The 24983-nt window shown below is 34.3% G+C and overlaps 1 protein-coding gene and 2 pseudogenes across 3 annotated transcripts; all 3 read left to right on the plus strand.

Annotated features, from left to right (window-relative positions):
- Positions 1 to 7520: 7520 nt before the first annotated feature.
- LOC146935624 (putative disease resistance RPP13-like protein 1) lies at positions 7521 to 14394 on the plus strand (annotated as a pseudogene). The gene is made up of 6 exons (XR_015030290.1): positions 7521 to 11767; positions 11993 to 12073; positions 12221 to 12441; positions 12851 to 12978; positions 13262 to 13412; positions 13662 to 14394. The product of XR_015030290.1 is annotated as a putative disease resistance RPP13-like protein 1 (transcript).
- Positions 14395 to 15693: 1299 nt separating this feature from the next.
- Positions 15694 to 23382, plus strand: LOC146935625 (putative disease resistance RPP13-like protein 1; annotated as a pseudogene). The gene is made up of 4 exons (XR_015030291.1): positions 15694 to 15818; positions 15927 to 18479; positions 21678 to 23110; positions 23247 to 23382. The product of XR_015030291.1 is annotated as a putative disease resistance RPP13-like protein 1 (transcript).
- LOC146935626 (putative disease resistance RPP13-like protein 1) lies at positions 18487 to 20639 on the plus strand (the record flags this gene model as incomplete). Its single annotated transcript, XM_085757352.1, has 2 exons — positions 18487 to 19555; positions 19984 to 20639. Coding segments are annotated over 2 exons (1725 nt in total), but the record flags the coding sequence as incomplete, so codon positions are not given.
- Positions 23383 to 24983: the final 1601 nt, after the last annotated feature.

A 24983-nucleotide genomic window follows, 5' to 3' on the forward strand; every position in this document is an offset into this window, starting at 1 on the left:
AACATCTCTCTACGAAATGGCCTTATTTGGTTATTTCACCATATCATAGATACAAAGAGTCTCACGCTTAAGGGAGAGATGTTAATGTGTCGTGTGTGAGTTAAACTTCTACACATTAGATGCAAAAGTACATATTGAGTAACATATAAGTGAGATGTGGTGTCAATCTCATTTTTTTTAGGGTTGTGTCAATCTCATTTGTGGGGTTTCTCTTAGCCAAATATGAAGATCCAACCCATTGAAGACTCCCTCATAACTTCAAACATTATGATGAAATATTTTGTTAGTTTTTTAATATCATTAGCTTAATTTTTTATATTAAATATAAAAAAAAATCATTTTTTTGCGTTATTTTAAATTCCTTCATTTTTGGTCTTTGGAGGAATCTAAAAATGGAAAAACGCTAATGTGATATGTTGAGTTGACAAAATACATGCTTATTAAAAAAATATATGATAGTTAAATTAGGAAAATAATTTGATGAGTTACATATATACGCAAAACCTTTGATTAGTTTTAGGATTAATTAGAAGATGACCCACTTGTGTTGTTTTATTTTTTTGTATTATCCGTTTAGGGTCGACCTACACTTTTGCGTGGATTTACTGGGGTAGATTTATATCCCCCTAATTCGTATTTGTATCTCCCCCTTTTTTTAATAATATAATATATATAAGCAAAAATGAATAAAGTCTAGTTGAGATGTCATATATTCTCTTTAAATTGTGCTTTTAATTTAGAAAAAAAATTACAAATATGATATGTAAAATTTACATTTAGATGTCAACGTATATTGAAGGAGGACACAATCGAAAACCAAACTCTCCACTCAATGAAGAAGGGATTTGAGAATTCGAGAAGAATTTCAAATTTTAGAATGAACGTTGAATTTTGAAATGGTGTGAAAATGTTGAAAGTTATAAACAATATTTTATAAAATAAAAATCAATTAAATAACCTCAATTACCCCCTTCCCCTCAAAAAAGAAAAACATCAATTACCCCTTTAATTTTGTGATATCATCAATGTATGGATATCTTATAGGATAAATGCATAGTTGACTAATGATATGGTAAATGTCTAATCTTAAATATCATATTAATGCATTCCTTTCTCACTAAAAACTGAAAATGTACATGCTGATGTGGATTAGTTTGATAACATTTAGTGAGCTTAAGCACCATATATGTACACGTGTACTTTTGCATTCTCTGAAGCCAAATCTTTATAATAGAGAAAGTTTTTTTATATATTAAAACACATTTACGTGCATTTGTTATTTTTTTTTTTGACAATTACGTGCATTTGTTATTAAAATATGACATAATTTTAAAAAAAAATCAAGATAAACATTGTAGGAAATTCGTAAAATTGAAATTTGAAAAATTACCGAGTTATTGGTAAAATTTAATTTTAGATATCATTCGATTCTCCTTTTAAATTATCTTTGTTATTATTATTTGACAAAAAAAATTCCTTTAGAATCTAGCAAATAGACTTTAATTTTACATAAAAAAAATTTAGGACACATCAAGGTCAGGACATGTCTCATGACTCAATAAGCACTTACAAAATTTTTAGAGATCCCTTGTCAAAGAGATCTTCACGCTAATAGCGGAGATTGAATCCACACCCTTGAAATTGAGTCAACTCATTATTAGCAAAACCAATCTTGATTAGGAATGCTATTATTAGTATTAGTAGGGGTGTTCGCGGTGCGGTTTGGTTCGGTTTTAAGGGTAAAAGTCATCTGAACCGCAAGATAAATAAGTACGTGGTTTGGTTTGGTTCGGTTGACTTTTAAAATAAAATCCAAACCAAATCAAACCAAACCAATCCGGTTTGGATTGGATCGGTTGGTGCGGTTTTTTTAGACAATAATATATTTTTTTTGTTTTCAACTTTAAAATCAAATTAAAAAGGTAAAACACAACATATTTTCAGGAATGTTTTAAATTTCATCCAACAATGTTTTCAACTACGTAGACCAAATTAAAACGTGGACAAAAAGTAATCCTATTTTGTAAGAAATACAAAAGACTAAAATTTTAATCATTCTCTAAGAGTTCAAGAAGAACATAAATACATTTTTGATAGAAAAAGCAGCAAAGTAGAAACTTAATAAGAGAAAAAATATGTTCTTTTATTAAAGTTTCCATTGAATTTCTATGAGTATTGATCTAGATGATATATATTTAATTAGTTTTTTTTCTTCTTATACTGTGGTTTGGTTTGGTTTGGTTCGGTTGGTAAAATCAAAACCACAAACCGAACCAAACCATGCGGTTAGGTAAAAAAATGATCCGAATACATCCGAACCAAATGCGGTTTTTTGCTATTTCGGTTTGGATTGATTCGATTAGCGGTTTTTCTTTTGGATTGGTTCGGTTTTGAACACCCCTAAGTATTAGTAGCAAAAATAGTGAATCAAAACATGATATCATATAATGGTATCTTTTAAATAACATTTTTTCATCTGACTAAATAAATGAGACATTTAATAGAATCATTTTAATTTAAATTACCACATTAATGACTATTATTTAAAGAACCTTTTATTTTTTAGTCTATTATTTGTCTGACCTATTAAATGACAAAGTTTAATATTTATTGGATCAACCCAATTAAAATGACACATAAAATATAATTATTTTAAATTATAAAAATATAAATTTCAAAATTTAATCCATTCAAAAAAAAATCAAAATTTAATGATTTTTTTTTTTTTGTGAATTTGTCAAAAACTTTTTTATGTAAATTAAATATTCCCTTAAAACAAATGAATATAAAACATTAATTAAAAAGGTTAAAAGATTCAAATAATTTATTTTTTTTATACAGATAGGAAAATCGAACTGTTTGAATTTTAAATGTCTTCCATTTATTTGTTATAATATACTACTTCAATATTTGTTTGTTTCCATCTTTTTTTTTTGGTTTAGTTGTTTCCTTTTTTTTTTGGTAGTGTTTAGTTGTTTCCTTTAATTAAGGGTTATAATTAACGCTATCATTTAATTTTTTTTTCTGTTTTCTGTCTGATCCACCAAATGAGGCATTTTCATTCTAAATAATTAAATGACACATTTTAACCTTTATATAATCATTCTAATTTAAATGACATATTAATTACTCTTAAATTGTTTTATCATTATATTATCCTTAATAAATGCGAAAATAATTATATTTGAGAACTATATTATTATTAAGTATACAAAAATACATGAAAATTTTGTGTTAATATAATTCATTTTGTGTTATATTTGAGAACTATATTAAATGGATTTTTTTTTCTCAAAAAAAAAATCATTTTGGCTTGTTAAAAATACCAAATACGTGAAACTTAGAAATGAAAAAAAACAAAAAGAAAAAAGGCATGACATTGAGACAAAAGATTGAAAATAATACAATTTTTGATTGAAATGGTGGGTGGAATTGCTTGCAAATGGATGATATTTATAATAAAGGGTAGATAACAAAATTAACAATATTATTTAATAGTCCCCACAAAAAAATTATTTAATAGTAACTATCTAATTGACAAATTAAAGGAGAAAAAGTCATATATTGATTGTCAAATAAATAAGATGAAATGACACTTAAAGGATTGTGTATTATCTCATATTTGGTCAAAAGAAATAAAAAAGAAACCATGTATATTGCTCAATGGTTGGTTGAAGCTTTTGATACATTCTATTGAAGAAACTATGATAAGTGAAAAGCCGTCATAGTAAAACATGATGATTTAAGATGTCTTCTTATTAGAAAAGGTTTGTCCAAATTAGATGATGTGAACCAATTGTATGAAACCTTTATGATGATGTTTAACATGTCCGGAGATGTATTTAAAATCATCAATTAGGATTCATCAAATAAGAGTTTTTTTTTTAATCAAATAAGAGTTCATGTGTAGGATTCATCAAATAAGAGTTCATGTGTAATATACGTTTTTGTGCAAGACAAAAATTCATAAAATAGATATAGATAAAGGCTAAATCAATTTATTGAGATTAGTTTATCGACATATAAATTCATTAAATAATATTCAATAAACCTAAGGTATCTAAACTCTAACATCTTGATTCTATATCAAATACAAAACATTGTCTTGACTAAAAATTATATTGTTGATGTTGAACATCTTGAAGTCGTAGAATGTAGACACATGCTCTCCAATGAGATCCTGGGAAAGTAACATTATCCATTAACAATTAGATACAAATAAAAAAGAAAATCAACCCCATAATCTACGACCAAGTGATTAAACTTCTATGATTTCAAAACACATAAAAAATAATGAAAAAAAATAATGATTTGTTGATGGGGGAAGAGACACATGAAAATAATGAAAAAAAAATTGTCTATATATAGAGAAAAAAATCATGGCTTGATCAATTTTGATTGGTTGATGAAAACTTAATGAGTCATTGTCCATCTTGATTGGCTAATAAAAAGACAAATGAGTCATAATTTAATTTGATTGGGTGATAAGAAAACATTAAATGTGATGAAGAATGTGAAGATGCCACATGTACTTTTGCCCATAGATGTATGCTTTTGTATTATATAAAGATAAAGATAGATTTATTTTAGGTTTAAATGCACTTTTTTTCCCCCTTTATGTTTCAAAACATTGCAATTTTGACTCCTTTTTAAAAAAAATGGAACATTTAACCCCTAACTTTATCCCTTTTGCAAAATTGGCTCCATCCCTCAATTTTGACCAAGTCAACATATATGTGGTAGCTGACTTAACCTTATTTTCTGGCACACCTTGTGTCGACCAGTCCAGGCTTTTTGGTAATCTAATATCATTTTAACTTCTTTAAAATAAAAAAACACTCTCGGACACCGTTCGGAGCTCCAAACCCGAATGATATCTTGATGAATATATTATATTCAATCTACTTCAGCAGAAGTAGAACGCTAGGCTTGTTCATAACATGCTCAACATGATGAGATTCATGTGAAATATAATTTCTAAATTATTTTTTAATATTCTTTCAAAAAAAAATATTTTTTAATATGTATAGGTGTAATCATCTATCATAAATTTATAGTGAAATATATTGAATTGAGAGTAATGAAAATAGTATTAATTAGAAGGTGGAATTGAAAAACAAGCAATTAATATTGCCTTAAAAAGCAAGAGTCATATTTATTTTTTTACAAAAGTATTTCAAGATTGTTGATCTAAAATGGGAGCTAAATCATGTGGCTCCTTTAACTTTTGGGCATCCCATTATGTGACGGTGAAAGATAGGATGGACACAGGGGCGAACGTGAACTAGGTCAGGTGTGGCAAGTGTTAACTAAATGTTATATTATATAAATCAATCTTTGTAAATAAATCATATGTGTATGGTGTAGTCCAGCGGTAAAGGCGCACACTCATCAAGTGATGAACCTAGGTTCTAACCTTTTTGTGTCCATTTTAGCCATTTTAGCTTTTCAAGCGTTTAATTTTAACTAAAATTACCATTAAAAAATGCACAAAGCAAACCTTGAACCAAGGTTTCCTGATGCAAAATCCAATAGTATGTACCACTGTACCTACAATTTTTTATGAATAATTATTTGGCTTAAATATGTTATTCGTCCCTGCAAATAGGGGTCGCTTAAAATTTCATCCCTGCAATCGCTAATACTTTTTTTTTTTAAAATGCACAAAGCAAACCTTGAACCAAGGTTTCCTGATGCAAAATCCAATAGTATGTACCACTGTACCTACAATTTTTTATGAATAATTATTTGGCTTAAATATGTTATTCGTCCCTGCAAATAGGGGTCGCTTAAAATTTCATCCCTGCAATCGCTAATCCTTTTTTTTTTAAAAATGCACAAAGCAAACCTTGAACCAAGGTTTCCTGATGCAAAATCCAATAGTATGTACCACTGTACCTACAATTTTTTATGAATAATTATTTGGCTTAAATATGTTATTCGTCCCTGCAAATAGGGGTCGCTTAAAATTTCATCCCTGCAATCACTAATCCTTTTTTTTTGCCCCTGCAAAGTTTAATCAATTAAAAATTCGTCCCTTGATCAAGTTAATGACTGCCACGTCATCAAATTAACAAAATGGCATGGGAATTGATGAAAATACCCCTGGCTTATTTTTTTTTTTTCCTTCAAAAAAAAAATTCAGTTTTTTCCCGAATTTTTTTTACGATTTTTTCCCGAAAATTTTTCAGTTTTAATTCTAACAGTTTTTTTCCGAATTTTTTTTTGACTTTTAATTATTTTTTTTCAGATTTTTTTAATTTAAAAAAGAATTTTCAAAATTTTGAAAAAAAAAATTTTTTGAAGGAAAAAAAAAATTAGCCAGGGGTATTTTCGTCAATTCCCATGCCATTATGGTAATTTTGATGACATGGCAGTCATAACTGGGTCAAGGGACGAATTTTTAACTGATTAAACTTTGCAGGGGAAAAAACAAAAGGATTAGCGATTGCAGGGATGAAATTTTAAGCGACCCCTATTTGCAGGGACGAATAACATATTTAAGCCTAATTATTTTGATAAGGGTGTATTTGGATTGAGGGTTTAGGAGAGAAAGTGAGGGGAGGGTTTGCTTTTCTTTTATATATTTCGGACTATATAACATGTTTTTCTAAAATAAATTAAATTAAATGTGATTGAAGTATTATATGATTGTTTATCATGTTAATATGTTAACTTTTTAGAAAAACATTTCATAGTGTCCGTAATTTAAAAAATGAAAAGTAAACACTCCTCTTCCTTCCCCTCCTAAACCCTCCATCCAAACACACCCTTAAAAAATGCCCCAAAAAAATTACTTCTGGCTCCATCATTGCTGGAGACAAAACTAGTAGTAGACCTACAACACATTGTGGCTCACTAATATTATATTGCGAGCAGGCCCGACCCTGAGGGGGTGCAAACAGCTCAACAGAGCTGGGCCTCCCTCAGCCATGGGCCACAAAAAAGAAATTAATACCCACTAGTACTATTGCCCTCCAATTTTTTTTAATACCCCCAGCCATTTTCTGTCCCCTTGTTTTAGCCTTTTAGGCCTATTAGAATTAGGTCCTCTTGCTTTTGGTGTTAGGTGGAGGTTCCTCATGTATACGGTAGTCATTTTCACCTTTGGGTCTACCGCATATATACGGCACCTTATATTTATCTTTTAAAAAATATAAATAGAACATTGCTCTTTTAAAAAAAATATGTTTTGATTTTATCACTGGCCTCTTTTCATTCCCAGAGCCGAGCCTCCGAATTCTTAGGGAAGGCCCTGATTGCGAGTCCAGGTCTGCCCCTGGATGGACGTGCATCATATTTTAGGACTTTGAGTTAATAATATTAGGAATTTGCACTTTGAGTTCAGAATATTTTAGAACTTGGAGTTCATAACAATGAGGACAAGCTTTTGATGGATTTGATATCTCGTGCAAGCTGCAGGCCATGTGCAAACAACAAATACATAGCGGAGAATCCGCTTCCTCCTGAATATTTTTAATAGTACCTACCTACCTTAATACACTACTTTGATAATTAATGATCATAATTCAAAAAAAAAAAAAAAGATAATTAATGATCCACTTTGTCACGTTACCCATAAAACAATCATTTTTGTTAATCATTGTTTAATTCAACGTCCATGTGAGTTAGCTGTAACCTGATTTCATCATTTGAATAATAACAACTGATCATCAGTCTGGTTGTTAGTGTCTCCAAAATTCAACGCAAATACCTCCTCTTCTTCTTGCAGCAAATTTTAACAAATTTATGGCGACTATTGTCGGAGAAGCACTTCTTGCAGCTTCTTTGGAAGTGTTGATGGAAAAGATTGTTTCGGGTGAGTTCGCTGATTTATTTCGGAGCACCAAGCTTGACGTTGAACTTTTGGAAAAGCTAAAGATAACAATGTTGAGTCTTCAAGCTGTACTGAATGATGCTGAGGAGAAGCAGATCACCAACCCTGCTGTCAAGAAATGGCTGATTATGCTGCGAGATGCTGTCTTTGAAGCTGACGATTTGTTTGATGAGATCAACACCGAGGCTTTGAGATTCAATGTGGAAGCTGAGTATGAAACCCGAAGTGCTACTACTCAGGTGCTGAAAAAACTTTCTTCTCCTTTCAAAAGTTTTAATAGAAAGATCAATTCTAAACTGCAAATACTATTCGAAAGATTAGAACATTTGAGAAACCAGAATCTTGGATTGAAAGAAGGCCTTTCCAGTAGTGTTTGGCATATAACTCCTACAAGTTCTGTTGTGGGTGATGAATCTTCTATTTGTGGTAGAGATGATGACAAAAAGAAACTTAAAGAGTTTCTGTTGTCAGAGGATAGTAGTGATGGTCGAAGTAAAATCGGAGTGATTTCCATTGTGGGTATGGGAGGGCTAGGAAAAACAACACTAGCTAAAATCCTTTACAATGACCATGATGCGAAGCAGAAATTTGAGGTAAGAGGGTGGGCACATGTCTCAAAAGATTTTGATGTTCTCACTATCACTAAAACCCTTCTTGAATCTGTTACTTCTGAAAAAACCATGACTAATGATTTGAATGGTCTGCAAGTACAATTGCAGCAAAGTTTACGAGACAAAAAGTTTTTGCTAGTATTGGATGATATATGGTATGGAAGATATGTTGGTTGGAATAGTTTGAATGACATCTTTAATGTTGGGGAAATGGGGAGCAAGATCATCATCACAACACGAGATGAAAGAGTTGCATTACCAATGCAAACCTTTCTCTCTGTCCACCGTTTAAGATCTTTGGAAAAGGAAGATTGTTGGTCTTTACTTGCCAGACATGCATTTGTAGCAAGTAACTACCAACAACGATCCAATCTAGAAAAAATTGGTAGAGAAATTGCCAAAAAATGTGATGGGTTACCATTAGCTGCAATAGCACTTGGGGGTGTTCTTCGCACGAAGTCTTCACAAGATTCTTGGAATGATGTATTAAATAGCAGTATTTGGGAATTGACAGATGAAGAGGTGCAACCAGCTCTGCTATTGAGCTATCGTCATCTTCCTGCTCCTATAAAAGGATGCTTTGCTTATTGTTCAATTTTTCCGAAGAACTCAATCATAGAGAAAAAAATGGTAGTTCAATTGTGGATTGCAGAAGGCTTAGTACCTCAGCCCAAAAGTGAGAAAAGCTGGGAAAAAGAAGCTGAAGAATACTTTGATGAACTAGTGTCGAGATCTTTGTTACGTCAAAATTCGATTGGTAATGAGGAAATGGGCTTTGAAATGCATGACCTCATTAATGATTTGGCAATGGTAGTTTCATCTTCATACTGTATTAGATTGGGAGAACAGAAGACACATAAAAAGGTACGTCATTTGTCATACAATAAAGGGAAATATGACTCATACGATAAATTTGAAAAATTGCATGGATTAAAATGTCTACGAACCTTTCTACCCTTGCCATTACAAAGAAGGTCGTGGTCGCCTTACTATTTTATGCCGGAAAGGTTAGTTTGTGACTTGTTGCCACAGATGACACAGTTACACGTGTTGTCTCTGTCAAATTACCAGAATATTACTGAGTTTCCCAACTCTATTGGAAATTTGATATACCTACGATACTTAAATCTCTCTCACACTGAGATTAAAATGTTGCCTTCTGAAACATGCAAGCTTTACAATCTTCAGACCTTGTTGCTGTCAGACTGCAAGAGACTCACTGAATTGCCGCAAGACATGGGAAAACTAGTGAATCTTCGTCACCTTGACATCAGAGGCACTCGATTGAAGGAAATGCCTGTACAAATATCCAGACTAGAAAATCTCCAAACTTTGTCGGACTTTGTTGTAAGCATTCAGGACGTTGGATTGAAGCTTTCAGATTTGGGAAAACATTCCCATCTACGGGAAAACCTTACCATCTCAGAACTTCAAAATGTAACTGATTCATCCCATGCTTTTCAAGCAAACTTAGAGATGAAAAAACAAATTGTAGAGTTGGTACTACAATGGTCTGGCACTAGTCCATCAAATTCACAAATACAAAGTGCTGTACTTGAACAATTGCGGCCATCGACAAATTTGAAGAGTCTAACCATCAATGGCTATGGTGGAAACAACTTTCCAAATTGGTTGGGTAGTTCTTTATTTGGCAACATGGTGTGTTTGAGAATCTCACATTGTGAAAACTGTTCAGTGCTGCCACCCCTCGGACAATTAGGTAATCTTAAAGAACTCTTCATTAGCGAGATGAAATCAATAAAGAGTATTGGTACCGAGTTCATGGGATGTATTTCTCATTCGTTTCAACCCTTTTCCTTCTTGGAGACACTAGAATTTGATAAGATGCTAGAGTGGGAAGATTGGAAGTTGATTGGAGGTACAACTGTAGAGTTTCCTCGTCTAAATCGCCTGTCACTGCGACAATGTCCAAAACTCAAAGGAAACATACCCCTTGGACAGTTACAAAATCTAAAAGAGATCATTATTGAAGGGATGAAATCATTAAAGACACTTGGTTCTGAGTTTTATGGAAATAGTAGTTCTCCTTTGTTTCAACCATTTCCCTTCTTGGAGACTCTGAGCTTTATGAATATGCAAGAGTGGGAGGAATGGAAACTGATTGGAGGTGCATCTATCGAGTTTCCTAGTCTTACCCGCTTGCTACTAAGTAATTGTCCGAAACTCAAAGGAAATATACCAGGAAACCTTCCTAGTCTTACGAGTTTGTCACTTAAATATTGTCCCAATCTCAAACAGATGTCGCCCAACAACGTTCCTTCCCTTAGCGAACTTGAGTTAGAGGACTGTCCTCTACTGATGGAGGCGAGGCATTCATCGGATGTGTTCAACCAATTGATCATTTGCCTCAATGCTCTTTGAAATATTTCCTTAAGGAATATTCCATCTCTAACGTCCTTCCCGAGAAATGGTCTGCCCAAAACCATACAATCGCTTAAAATCTGGAAGTGTGAGAATCTAGAGTTCCTTCGTTATGAATCCTTTCACAATTACAAATCACTTGAGCATTTGGAAATATCCGATAGTTGTAATTCTATGACATCGTTTACCGTATGCTCTCTCCCTGTCCTTAGAAGTCTATGTATTTACGGTAGTAAGAACCTGAAATCTATATTAATTGCAGAAGATGTGTCGCACCAGAAACTCATGCTTCTTAGAACCATCAAAATAGAGCATTGCGATGAACTGGAGTCATTTTCCCTTGGTGGATTTCCCATTCCTAACCTCATTCATTTATCAGTTTGTAATTGTAAGAAGCTTTATTCGCTACCAAGATCAATAAATATCCTAGCTAGCCTTGAAGAAATGAAAATTCACGACCTTCCAAATCTGCAATCGTTTTCGATAGATGATTTTCCTAGCAGCTTACGGGAACTGAGTGTTGGCAATGTTGGAGGGGTTTTGTGGAATACAGCTTGGGAACGTCTTACTTCTCTTTTAGAGTTGCTAATTCGGGGTGATGACATTGTGAACGTGCTGATGAAAACGGAAGTTCCATTGCTACCTGCTTCTCTCGTCTCTTTAAAGATCTCTTTACTTGAAGATATAAAATGTTTGGATGGGAAGTGGCTTCAACATGTCACCTCTCTCCAACATTTTGATATTATTGATGCTCCCAAGCTCAAGTCGTTGCCAAAAAAGGGGAAGTTGCCTTCCTCCCTTAAAGTGTTGAATATCAAAAAGTGTCCGTTGTTGAAAGCAAGTTGGCAGAAGAAGCGAGGGAAAGAGTGGCGTAAGATTGCTCACATTCCATCGGTACTTATCAATGGACAAATGATCACATGAGTATCATGTCGAGGTGAGTCAGCAAAACATATACTTCTTTCAATTTTCCTGTTATAAAAGTCACCAACAAATATTTTATTTTCATACATTGATGAATTACATTTGCTGCCGTTTCCAGTCTTCTATCCTAAACTCGTATGAAATCAACCCTATAGTATGCCCTTTATGTCTTTCAACTTTGACTATGCTTCAGTGCTTCATTGCATGATTGTGTGTTTGGTGATTGTTTATTTTTCAATGACAATTGTTGGGCTTAAAGGAATTGCAAAATTTTGAGCAGCAGCAAATTGAAGGGTTACTCTCTATCCTGAAAAGAAAGGTTCTTCACATTATATATCACTTTATCCCTTTTCTACAAAAAATTTCTATTGATAGTCGGCCGTCAGTAAAATATAACTTATATGGTTTTTGTTCAAAACAATTGTCAATCAATTCAGTCCATAATCCTCAACATTCGACCTTTCAGGAGAAATAACTCATCAAGAAACTGGAGCAATCTAGTCAACTCAGTCCTATAACTTGTAAGGTCTTATGAAGTTGGAATAATGGGCTTCACAAACCAAGAGGATTGCAAAAAAGTATGCATATGTGTGGTAATGGTTTAGTTATAGGATAATAGGACCGACATAGTGTTATCGCCCATTTAACCTTTAACCAAGTGATGCACTCTCCAAGACTACATGATTTGTGAGTATTTGTTAACTCCTACCTAAAAGATATGTTTTACATTCATATCAGAGGATGAAAAACTTGATTTATTGCTTAGAAATTCATGATAGAAAATTGAAATGTGTGTCGAATTGATGATTTAATATAATTTATAGAATGGTGAAATATGCAAAAATTACTTGAAAATTAGAAAGATATCTTTTTGTTTCAGTAAGTTATTGTGCTTTAAATTAGGATCATACATATTCAGGACACGACAAATGCCTTGTTTGCACAGATGCTGCCGCGATGGAATATAATCCACAGATACTCGTTTGCACTCAGTTTCCTATCAAGTTTAGTAGCTTCGAAAATTGTAATATGTTGCCTGAAAATGCATCATCAGCCCTCTCATTTTCCTGCTAATGATAAGTTTCTTTTTCTTTAGGACCCAAACATAACTTCGGTCCATTATTTGCCGTGGCTCTATAATGGAAGAGAAACCGTTGATTAAAGTGGCAGCTATATGTGGCTCTATACGCAAAGCTTCTTACAACAGAGGCCTCGTTCATGCTGGTAAATGTTATTACCTACTAAAACTATAGACTATTTTCATAACCCTACGATAGTTAGAGAAAAAGTTTCAGTAATCTAAAAGTCTGCCATAAAATAAGTAATTTATGAGAAAAGATTATTTTAGTCAAAGTTCAAACTCAGTATTTCTGAACGATTCGTCTTAACTTATAGACTAAATATTCATTCATTTTTTCATGGTTTTTATATGGTAAATTGAACAATATATCACTCCATAAATGAATCTAAATATGTTGAGGTTGTGCTTCGGTGTGGCGGGATGCAGCAGCAGAGCTAACAAAGGAGCGAATTGATGGCATTCACGTGGAGTGCATCGAGATATCAGGGTTGCTGATGTTGAACACCGATCTTAAGCTAACATAGAAGCTGATTCATGTCTCTTTTTGCTTCTCTTGATTACAACTACTCCATCACTCGTATGCTTCTTTACTTTTATAATTTTTCTTCAATTTTAATTCCCTGTTTAATTAGCAAATTTGATCGTAAGGATTGGTAAATTTGTGAAGTATGTTCATGATAACTGTTATATAGTATATAGTATGTTATTTAACGAGTTTTACTTAAAGTCGAATTGATCATAAGTAAAATAAATAGAATGTTCTATGAATCATGGCAAGTGCATGATGCAATTTCACTGATTTGTAATTTATTCATATCACTGTTAGGATTTAAGCATATAAGGAAAGTCCGACCCTAAAAACTAATCCATTGGGTGGGAGAGTACAAGACAAAGCAAGAATATGTACTAGCAACATTTGTTGTTTGTCCATAAGAAATGAAATGGATGCATTGTATTCAAACCAGTGAAAAAAAAACACTACCAGCAAAGAGAGAGAAAGTGCAACAATGGTTATGCCGGACAACAAACGAGGGTGGCAATGTAGACAGCGGTGACGTGACAAAAGGTGCAACGATGGCCATGCTAGAACGACAGCAAGGATGCAACGATGGCCATGCTAGAACGACAACAAGGGTGGCGGTGAAAACGGAGGCAACATCGATGTTGATGACGGTGATTATTTATTTTCCCTGCTGGAAGCCTGTGGTTGGGAAGAAGGGGAAATTAAAAGAGACTGAGAGATGAAGAGAATATGGGATCACTCGATCAGATTTTTGTATTGATGTTGGAAATGGTTTTTGGAAAATGGGCTTAGGGGGAAACTAATTTTGCTGGTGTTTGGTTTTACAATGTGTGTCAACCATTTTGGTTTGTAAGACAGTTCAGTTTTGGTCTCAAATAATGTAGGAGGTGTTGATTTGCAATTCAGCTAGTAATTGAGGTTTGGTTATTCATTGACAGTAATTTGTATTGAGTTCATTGTACAATTAAACATAAAAGCTTTACATTTCTTTTTCTCATTATCATAATAACATTCATCTCCTTTTCTCACACTAAAACTCACTTTGAAGGCATGTTGTTGATACAAGTTATAGGCTTCATCTTTACTAAACACAACTTGACTAAGGGATATATCTTTGGACTCTTTAATTCCAACATATACATTCATTTTCCTCCATATTTTCATAAATAATAGAAGATGGAATGCGAATCTTGACTGATAAATGGAGGCATGAGATGAAAGTTGGAAATTTTTTTGTTGGAAAATAACTTTTGAGTTTTCCAGCCTCTACTTTTTATTGGAAAAATTTCTCTCTTTGTTATGTTTATTTAATTCATGTGTGTGAGGTGTCAAGTTTTGATTGGTTGTGACCAGTTGCAATTTCTTGGTCATGTGATTCATGGAAAATACTCCCTATGTCCATGTATACAAGCACCCTTTACCTTTTTCATATTTCTTAAAAAAAAAAAAAATTGTTAGTGCAATTAATGTGTCTATTTTGTGCGTTAATATTAGCAAATTGTCATTTGTTTGTACGTGTATTAAATTTGACTTTTCATATTTCAAGATAAGTTACTAGTATTAATTAGGGATATCTTTAGAAAAAAATTATAAATGCATATAGTAATTTGAAAAGAGGTTTATATTTAGAGACAAATTTTTAATTAAATGATGCTTATATAGAAGGACTGAGGGAGTAGTTAAATGGGTTCTCAAGTGTCTGAATATGTTAGGTTATTATTGCCCTTATTTTTATGAATTAAATTGATTAGCGAAAAACAAATGAGGATAAAAAATTACTCCCTCCATCCCTTAATGTAACCACCCATTTGATTTTATTTTTGTCCCTAAATGTAACCCCCTTTTCAAATTACTAGATGCATTTATTACTTTTTTCCTAAACATACCCCTAATTAATACTACTAATTTGTCTTGAAATATGAATAGTCAAATTTATTACACAAACAAACAAAGGACAGTTTGGTAATATCAATACACAAAACAGACACATTAATTACACTGACAACTTTTCTTAAGAAATGTGAAAAAAGCAAAGGGGGTTACCTATTAAGGGACGGAGGGAGTATTAACTAGAAAACATTTAAAAATGTGTTTGCAATTTTGATACATTCAAAACTATAAAGTCAACCTTTCACACACATCGAGTGACCAGATTGTTTACTTGTTATTTATGTGTATCCGTGACATATTGATTAGGATTAGCAACATTGTTTATTTCTTAAAAGTTACATCGAGACAAGTAATCCATGTGCAGACGCTCCAAAAGATGCAAAAACGAATCTTTAGTGCACAAAACATAGTCTATATGAGATGCTTTATGGCACCAATAACAATTAATTTAATATTAATATATAACAAAGTAAGCTGTTACCTACTATTGTTAACTGATAAGTGAGGGTTAGTGACTTAATTTCATTGTTAGGAGACACTGCTTGTAAGTTGTAACAACTGATAACTGTGGTAAGTGACTTCAAAATTCAAAGTAATATACGCTACGCTGCTTGTAAGAAGCTTGTATATTGTTGTGACTTTAATTTATGAAGCTAATTTTTCTTCTTCTTGTGGCAGCTACTTTTAAGGAACTTATGGCGACTGTTGTGGGAGAAGCCCTTCTTGCAGCTTCTTTGGAGGTGTTGTTGCAAAAGATTGTCTCTGGTGAGTTCGTGGAATTATTTCGGAGTACCAAGCTTGATGTTCAACTCTTGGAAAAGCTGAACATAACACTGCTGAGTCTGCAAGCTGTACTTCATGATGCGGAGGAGAAGCAGATCACCAACCCTGCTGTCAAGAAATGGCTGGATATGCTGCGAGAAGCTGTCTTTCAAGCTGACGATTTGTTTGATGAGATCAACACGGAGGCTTTGAGGTGCAAAGTGGAAGCTGAGTATGAAACCCGAAGAGCTACCACTCAGGTGCTGAAAAAATTTTCTTCTCCTTTTAAAAGGTTTAATAGAAAGATCAATTCTAAGCTGCAAATGTTATTTGAAAGATTAGAATGCTTGAGACAACAAAATCTTGGATTGAAAGAAGATGTTTCCAACAGTGCCTGGCATGGAACTCCTACAAGTTCTATTGTGGGTGATGAATCTTGTATTTGTGGTAGAGATGATGACAAAAAGAAACTTAAAGAGATTATACTTTCAGAAGATGTTAGTGATAGTGGAAGTAAAATAGGAGTGATTTCAATTGTGGGCATGGGTGGGCTAGGAAAAACAACCCTAGCTAAACTCCTTTACAATGACCATGATGTGAAGGAGAAATTTGAGGTGAGAGGGTGGGCGCATGTCTCAAAAGATCTTAATGTTGTCACTGTCACCAAAACCCTTCTGGAATCGGTCACTTCACAATCAACTACAACTAATGAGTTGAATATTCTCCAAATGCAGTTGCAGCAAAGTTTAAGCCACAAATTGTTTTTGCTAGTCTTGGATGATATATGGTATGGACGATATGTTGGCTGGAATACTATGAATGACATCTTTAGTGTTGGGGAAAATGGGAGTAAGATCATCATCACAACACGAGATGAAAGAGTTGCACTACCTCTGCAAACGTTTCTTTATGTCCACCGTTTAAGAACGTTGGAAACTGAAGATTCCTGGTGTTTAATAGCTAAACATGCATTTATAGGCAGTAACTACCAACAACGATCCAATCTAGAAAAAATTGGCAGAGAAATTGCCAAAAAATGTGATGGTCTACCACTAGCTGCAGTAGCATTAGGGGGTCTTCTTCGCACCAAATTGTCACATGATTATTGGAATGAAGTATTGAAAAGTAGTATTTGGAAAATGACAGATGATGAGGTGCAACCAGCTCTGCTATTGAGCTATCGTTATCTTCCTGCTCCTTTAAAAGGATGCTTTGCTTATTGTTCAATTTTTCCAAAGAACTCAATCATAGAGAAAAAGACGGTAGTTCAATTGTGGATTGCAGAAGGCTTAGTACCTCAGCCCCAAAGTGAGAGAAGTTGGGAAAAAGAAGCTGAAGAATATTTTGATGAACTAGTGTCGAGATCTCTGATATGTCAACGGTCAACTGATGATGATGATGATGTTGTTCTTGCTGCTGATGGTGATGCTGCTGATTATGATGAAGAACCAAGGTTTGACATGCATGACCTCATCAATGATTTGGCTATGATAGTTTCTTCTCCACATTGTATCCGGTTGGACGAACAGAAGCCACATGAAAGGGTACGTCATTTGTCATACAATAAATGGGAACATGACTCGTACAGTAAATTTGATAAATTACATGGATTAAAAGGACTACGAACCTTTCTACCCTTGCCGTTGCAAGGACCGTGGTGGTTTTTCTATTCTGTGTCGGGGAAGTTAGTTTGTGACTTGTTGCCACAAATGAAACAATTACATGTGTTATCTTTGTCAAACTACTCAAATATCACTAAGTTGCCAAACTCTATTGGAAATTTGGTATATCTGCGATACTTAAATCTCACTAGCACTAAGATTCAAAAGTTGCCTTCTGAAATATGCAAGCTTTACAATCTGCAAACCTTGTTGTTGTCAGATTGTGATAGTCTCACTGAATTGCCGAGAGACATGGGAAAATTAGTGAATCTACGCCACCTTGACATTAGAGGCACCCAACTAAAGGAAATGCCACCACAAATTTCGAGACTAGAAAATCTCCAAACCTTGTCGGATTTTGTTGTTAGCATTCACGAGGTTGGATTGAAGATTGCAGATTTAGAAAAATATCCTCATCTACGGGGAAACCTTTCCATCTCACAACTTCAAAATGTAACTGACCCATCCCACGCTATTCAAGCAAACATGGAGATGAAAAAACAAATCGACAAGTTGGTACTACAATGGTCTGATATTACTCCTTCCAATTCACAATTACAAAGTGTTGTACTTGAAAAGTTGCGGCCATCAACAAATTTGAAAAGTCTCGCCATTAATGGTTATGGTGGAAGCAACTTTCCAAATTGGTTGGGTTGTTCTTTATTTGACAACATGGTGTGTTTGAGGATCTCACATTGTGAAAATTGCTCATGGTTGCCACCCCTTGGGCAATTAGGTAATCTAAAAGACCTCATTATTGTTGGGATGAAATCAGTAAAGAGCGTTGGTGTTGAGTTTTATGGAAGTGGTTCTCCTTTGTTTATGATGAAGAACCAAGGTTTGACATGCATGACCTCATCAATGATTTGGCTATGATAGTTTCTTCTCCACATTGTATCCGGTTGGACGAACAGAAGCCACATGAAAGGGTACGTCATTTGTCATACAATAAATGGGAACATGACTCGTACAGTAAATTTGATAAATTACATGGATTAAAAGGACTACGAACCTTTCTACCCTTGCCGTTGCAAGGACCGTGGTGGTTTTTCTATTCTGTGTCGGGGAAGTTAGTTTGTGACTTGTTGCCACAAATGAAACAATTACATGTGTTATCTTTGTCAAACTACTCAAATATCACTAAGTTGCCAAACTCTATTGGAAATTTGGTATATCTGCGATACTTAAATCTCACTAGCACTAAGATTCAAAAGTTGCCTTCTGAAATATGCAAGCTTTACAATCTGCAAACCTTGTTGTTGTCAGATTGTGATAGTCTCACTGAATTGCCGAGAGACATGGGAAAATTAGTGAATCTACGCCACCTTGACATTAGAGGCACCCAACTAAAGGAAATGCCACCACAAATTTCGAGACTAGAAAATCTCCAAACCTTGTCGGATTTTGTTGTTAGCATTCACGAGGTTGGATTGAAGATTGCAGATTTAGAAAAATATCCTCATCTACGGGGAAACCTTTCCATCTCACAACTTCAAAATGTAACTGACCCATCCCACGCTATTCAAGCAAACATGGAGATGAAAAAACAAATCGACAAGTTGGTACTACAATGGTCTGATATTACTCCTTCCAATTCACAATTACAAAGTGTTGTACTTGAAAAGTTGCGGCCATCAACAAATTTGAAAAGTCTCGCCATTAATGGTTATGGTGGAAGCAACTTTCCAAATTGGTTGGGTTGTTCTTTATTTGACAACATGGTGTGTTTGAGGATCTCACATTGTGAAAATTGCTCATGGTTGCCACCCCTTGGGCAATTAGGTAATCTAAAAGACCTCATTATTGTTGGGATGAAATCAGTAAAGAGCGTTGGTGTTGAGTTTTATGGAAGTGGTTCTCCTTTGTTTATGATGAAGAACCAAGGTTTGACATGCATGACCTCATCAATGATTTGGCTATGATAGTTTCTTCTCCACATTGTATCCGGTTGGACGAACAGAAGCCACATGAAAGGGTACGTCATTTGTCATACAATAAATGGGAACATGACTCGTACAGTAAATTTGATAAATTACATGGATTAAAAGGACTACGAACCTTTCTACCCTTGCCGTTGCAAGGACCGTGGTGGTTTTTCTATTCTGTGTCGGGGAAGTTAATTTGTGACTTGTTGCCACAAATGAAACAATTACATGTGTTATCTTTGTCAAACTACTCAAATATCACTAAGTTGCCAAACTCTATTGGAAATTTGGTATATCTGCGATACTTAAATCTCACTAGCACTAAGATTCAAAAGTTGCCTTCTGAAATATGCAAGCTTTACAATCTGCAAACCTTGTTGTTGTCAGATTGTGATAGTCTCACTGAATTGCCGAGAGACATGGGAAAATTAGTGAATCTACGCCACCTTGACATTAGAGGCACCCAACTAAAGGAAATGCCACCACAAATTTCGAGACTAGAAAATCTCCAAACCTTGTCGGATTTTGTTGTTAGCATTCACGAGGTTGGATTGAAGATTGCAGATTTAGAAAAATATCCTCATCTACGGGCAAACCTTTCCATCTCACAACTTCAAAATGTAACTGACCCATCCCACGCTATTCAAGCAAACATGGAGATGAAAAAACAAATCGACAAGTTGGTACTACAATGGTCTGATATTACTCCTTCCAATTCACAATTACAAAGTGTTGTACTTGAAAAGTTGCGGCCATCAACAAATTTGAAAAGTCTCGCCATTAATGGTTATGGTGGAAGCAACTTTCCAAATTGGTTGGGTTGTTCTTTATTTGACAACATGGTGTGTTTGAGGATCTCACATTGTGAAAATTGCTCATGGTTGCCACCCCTTGGGCAATTAGGTAATCTAAAAGACCTCATTATTGTTGGGATGAAATCAGTAAAAAGCGTTGGTGTTGAGTTTTATGGAAGTGGTTATCCTTTGTTTATGATGAAGAACCAAGGTTTGACATGCATGACCTCATCAATGATTTGGCTATGATAGTTTCTTCTCCACATTGTATCCGGTTGGACGAACAGAAGCCACATGAAAGGGTACGTCATTTGTCATACAATAAATGGGAACATGACTCGTACAGTAAATTTGATAAATTACATGGATTAAAAGGACTACGAACCTTTCTACCCTTGCCGTTGCAAGGACCGTGGTGGTTTTTCTATTCTGTGTCGGGGAAGTTAGTTTGTGACTTGTTGCCACAAATGAAACAATTACATGTGTTATCTTTGTCAAACTACTCAAATATCACTAAGTTGCCAAACTCTATTGGAAATTTGGTATATCTGCGATACTTAAATCTCACTAGCACTAAGATTCAAAAGTTGCCTTCTGAAATATGCAAGCTTTACAATCTGCAAACCTTGTTGTTGTCAGATTGTGATAGTCTCACTGAATTGCCGAGAGACATGGGAAAATTAGTGAATCTACGCCACCTTGACATTAGAGGCACCCAACTAAAGGAAATGCCACCACAAATTTCGAGACTAGAAAATCTCCAAACCTTGTCGGATTTTGTTGTTAGCATTCACGAGGTTGGATTGAAGATTGCAGATTTAGAAAAATATCCTCATCTACGGGGAAACCTTTCCATCTCACAACTTCAAAATGTAACTGACCCATCCCACGCTATTCAAGCAAACATGGAGATGAAAAAACAAATCGACAAGTTGGTACTACAATGGTCTGATATTACTCCTTCCAATTCACAATTACAAAGTGTTGTACTTGAAAAGTTGCGGCCATCAACAAATTTGAAAAGTCTCGCCATTAATGGTTATGGTGGAAGCAACTTTCCAAATTGGTTGGGTTGTTCTTTATTTGACAACATGGTGTGTTTGAGGATCTCACATTGTGAAAATTGCTCATGGTTGCCACCCCTTGGGCAATTAGGTAATCTAAAAGACCTCATTATTGTTGGGATGAAATCAGTAAAGAGCGTTGGTGTTGAGTTTTATGGAAGTGGTTCTCCTTTGTTTCAACCATTTTCCTGTTTGGAGACTTTAAAATTTGAAACAATGCCAGAGTGGGAAGAATGGGAGTTGAATGGAGGTACAACTACAGAGTTTCCTCGTCTAAAGTGTCTGTCAATGCAAGATTGTCCGAAACTCAAAGGAAACATACCTCTTGGACAATTAGGTAATCTTAAAGAACTCGTTATTGAAGGTATGGAATCAGTAAAGACACTTGACACTGAGTTCTATGGAAGTAGTAATTCTTCTTTGTTTCAACCATTCCCCTTGTTGGAGACTCTGAGCTTTAAGGATATGAAAGAGTGGGAAGAATGGAAGTTAATTGGAGGTACGTCTATAGAGTTTCCTTGTCTTACACGTCTGTCACTACATAAATGTCCGAAACTCAAAGGGATGATACCCAACAACCTTCCTTCCCTTTGTGAACTTGAGTTAAAAGAATGTACTCTACTGATGGAGTCAAGGTATTCAAATGATAATACCAATATTATAGTTAGAAGCCTTTCTTCAGATATATGCAACCAATTGATGACTTGTCTCAATTGTCTTACAAAGTTGACCTTAAACAGTATTCCATCTTTGACGTCCTTCCCGAGAGACGGTCTACCCAAAAACTTAAAATCTCTCACTATATATGGTTGCGAAAACCTAGAGTTCTTTCCTCATGAATCCTTGCGCAATTGCAAATCACTTGAGGATTTGAACATATCCTATAGTTGTAATCTGATGACATCGTTTACCTTGTGCTCTCTCCCTGTCCTCAAAACTCTTCATATTTGTAAATGTAAATGTCTGAAATCAATATTAATTGCAGAAGATGTGTCGCAACAGAATCTCTTGTATCTTAGAAACATCATAATAACATTTTGCGAAGAACTAGAGTCAATTTCCCTAGTGTATTGTCCATTCCTAACCTCATTCAGTTTGAGCTGATGTGGTGTAGGAAGCTTCATTCGCTACCAGAAGCTATGAACACTCTGACTAGCCTTCAAGAAATGAATGTTCATTACCTTCCAAATTTGCAATCATTTTCCATAGATGATTTGCCTATAAGTTTACAGAAACTGGAACTTGGCAATGTTGGAGGGTTTTTGTGGAATACAACTTGGGAACGTCACACTTCTCTTTCGCTGTTGCGAATTAGGGGTGATGAAATTGTGAAGGTGCTGATGAAAATGGGACTTCCATTGCTACCCACTTCTCTCGTTTCCTTAACAATTTTTGATCTTGGAGATATAGAATGCTTGGACGGGAAGTGGCTTCAACATCTCACCTCTCTTCAAAACCTCGAGTTTATGTGGTGTTACAAGCTCAAGTCATTCCCAAAAGAGGGATTGCCTTCCTCTATTAAAGTATTGCGTATTTGTAAGTGTCCGTTACTGGAAGCACGCTTACGGAGGAAGCGAGGGAAAGAGTGGCGTAAGATTGCTCACATTCCCTCCGTACTTATCGACGACAAAGTAATCACATGAGTATCACTTCCAGGTGAGTCGCTGAAATACATCTTTTGTGTTTCTTATTATTATCATAAATAAAAATATTTTTAATTCTTGACCAAAAAAAAAAATAGATATATTTTTAATTAAACATGTTGATGGATAATATTTACTTCCTTTTCCAGGTTTTGATGCCATCTGGGGTTGAAATTGAAATGAAATGAAATGATATGGTTCTCTCTCACACACCACATTCTCAAAAGAGGAGATCAGAAATGGGTTGCTCAAGAAAGCTAACAAAATTTCCTTTCTCTGTGATGCTGGTATATGGATCAATTCATTCAGTTATTGCTATGATATTAAGAATCAAGAGTTATTAAATATACGGGAAGTAATAATACCACCGACTTCTATAATACAATCCCATGATATTAAGAATTATTAAATTTAAATATACCAAAATAATAGTTTACTTCCTTTCTATCGTGCTCTTAATGGAATCTCATATGGTAGGGCATAAAATGTGACTAATTTCCTATAAACTATATAAGCTTTATATCTTACAATTCCTTCTTAAATTAGGATCAAACATAATAGTTAGGCTTTTATTATGTACGTATTTGTTTACCTTTAAGGTGTGTTTGCGAGTTGGTTTAAATTACCAGACAGTCAACAAGAAAAACTGAAACATATCAATTGTATAGTCCATATTAGGACAGGGTCCTGTCAATGATGTGGTGCTGGATAAAACCAGACAACACTGACACACAAATTAATCTTCACAACATGATAGATAGACAATATTGATAAACTAATAATTGCTTCCTCCCCGATCTATACATCAAGGGAGGTTAATCAAACACACAGTGAATTTTGCAGATCAACAACAAAAATATACTATTGTAATTAGGTTTCAGAAATTGAAGTGGAAAGTCATGTCTTATTGATATCATGAAAGAGATTTGTACAAGACATGTGTATTTAACTAGAAAGCTACTAAATTTGATAGCACAAATATATTTCTAAAATATATTAAGAAGGAATGGTAAGATACAAAGCTTATACTTCAAAAATAAAAAGCACAAGACTTATACTTCAAAAAGATTGCAAAGTACATGTTATTACATGTTACACGTTGTCTTATACTTCAAAAAGATTGCAAAGCACAAGACTTGATTGGTAGATGAAATTCCACTACCAAAACATAGCATGCATAATTCCAAAAGGGAAATAAATAACTGAATTTTTGCTACATATGAGCATGAGTAAACCTGGGAATTTTTGGGCACTAAAACAACGGAAAGTGAACTGAAATTTATTTTTCTCAGTACATCAAACAATGAATGGATGTCGAAACTTCTCTATCCTACTTAATTTTCACTTCCCTCCTTATGTTACATTTTTCTAATTTCCTGTTTTCATATACTCAATTAATTGTGGCTTTAGAATGCTGTTAGCACCTACTGTTGGTATAATATTGTGAGCATGTCTGATACAAATTATGCCTTTCAACATGCAAGATTAACTCCCTGGCTTCCTTCAATTCTTGATATGGATATATCTCAATGGTTTTGATAATTATGCCCTCCAGCTGCATTTTTCAAAGTAAAATACAGTCCCTGGCTTCCTTTAATTTTTAATATCATGCCTATAAATTTTACAATGACATACTGTTTTAGCTATGATTAGTTAAGCCTCTTCAATTGGTTAGATATAATTAGTTTTTTTGGTTATAATAAATGTCTAGATGTAATGAAAACGGGAAAAATGAGAATAAAAGACACTCCTAGTTTGCAAATTCCCACTGCAGATTAATGTTTAACAAGATATCTAGTAATCTTAAATGTTTTCGAAATACAATAGGCTTGTAGCAATCACAGGAAGTCCTGTTCAAAAAAAAAAAAAAAACAGAAAAGTAATCC

This window comes from Medicago sativa, chromosome 3 (genome assembly GCF_051527215.1).
Source record: "Medicago sativa cultivar Bolivia chromosome 3, Bolivia_mono, whole genome shotgun sequence".
NCBI lineage: Eukaryota > Viridiplantae > Streptophyta > Magnoliopsida > Fabales > Fabaceae > Medicago > Medicago sativa.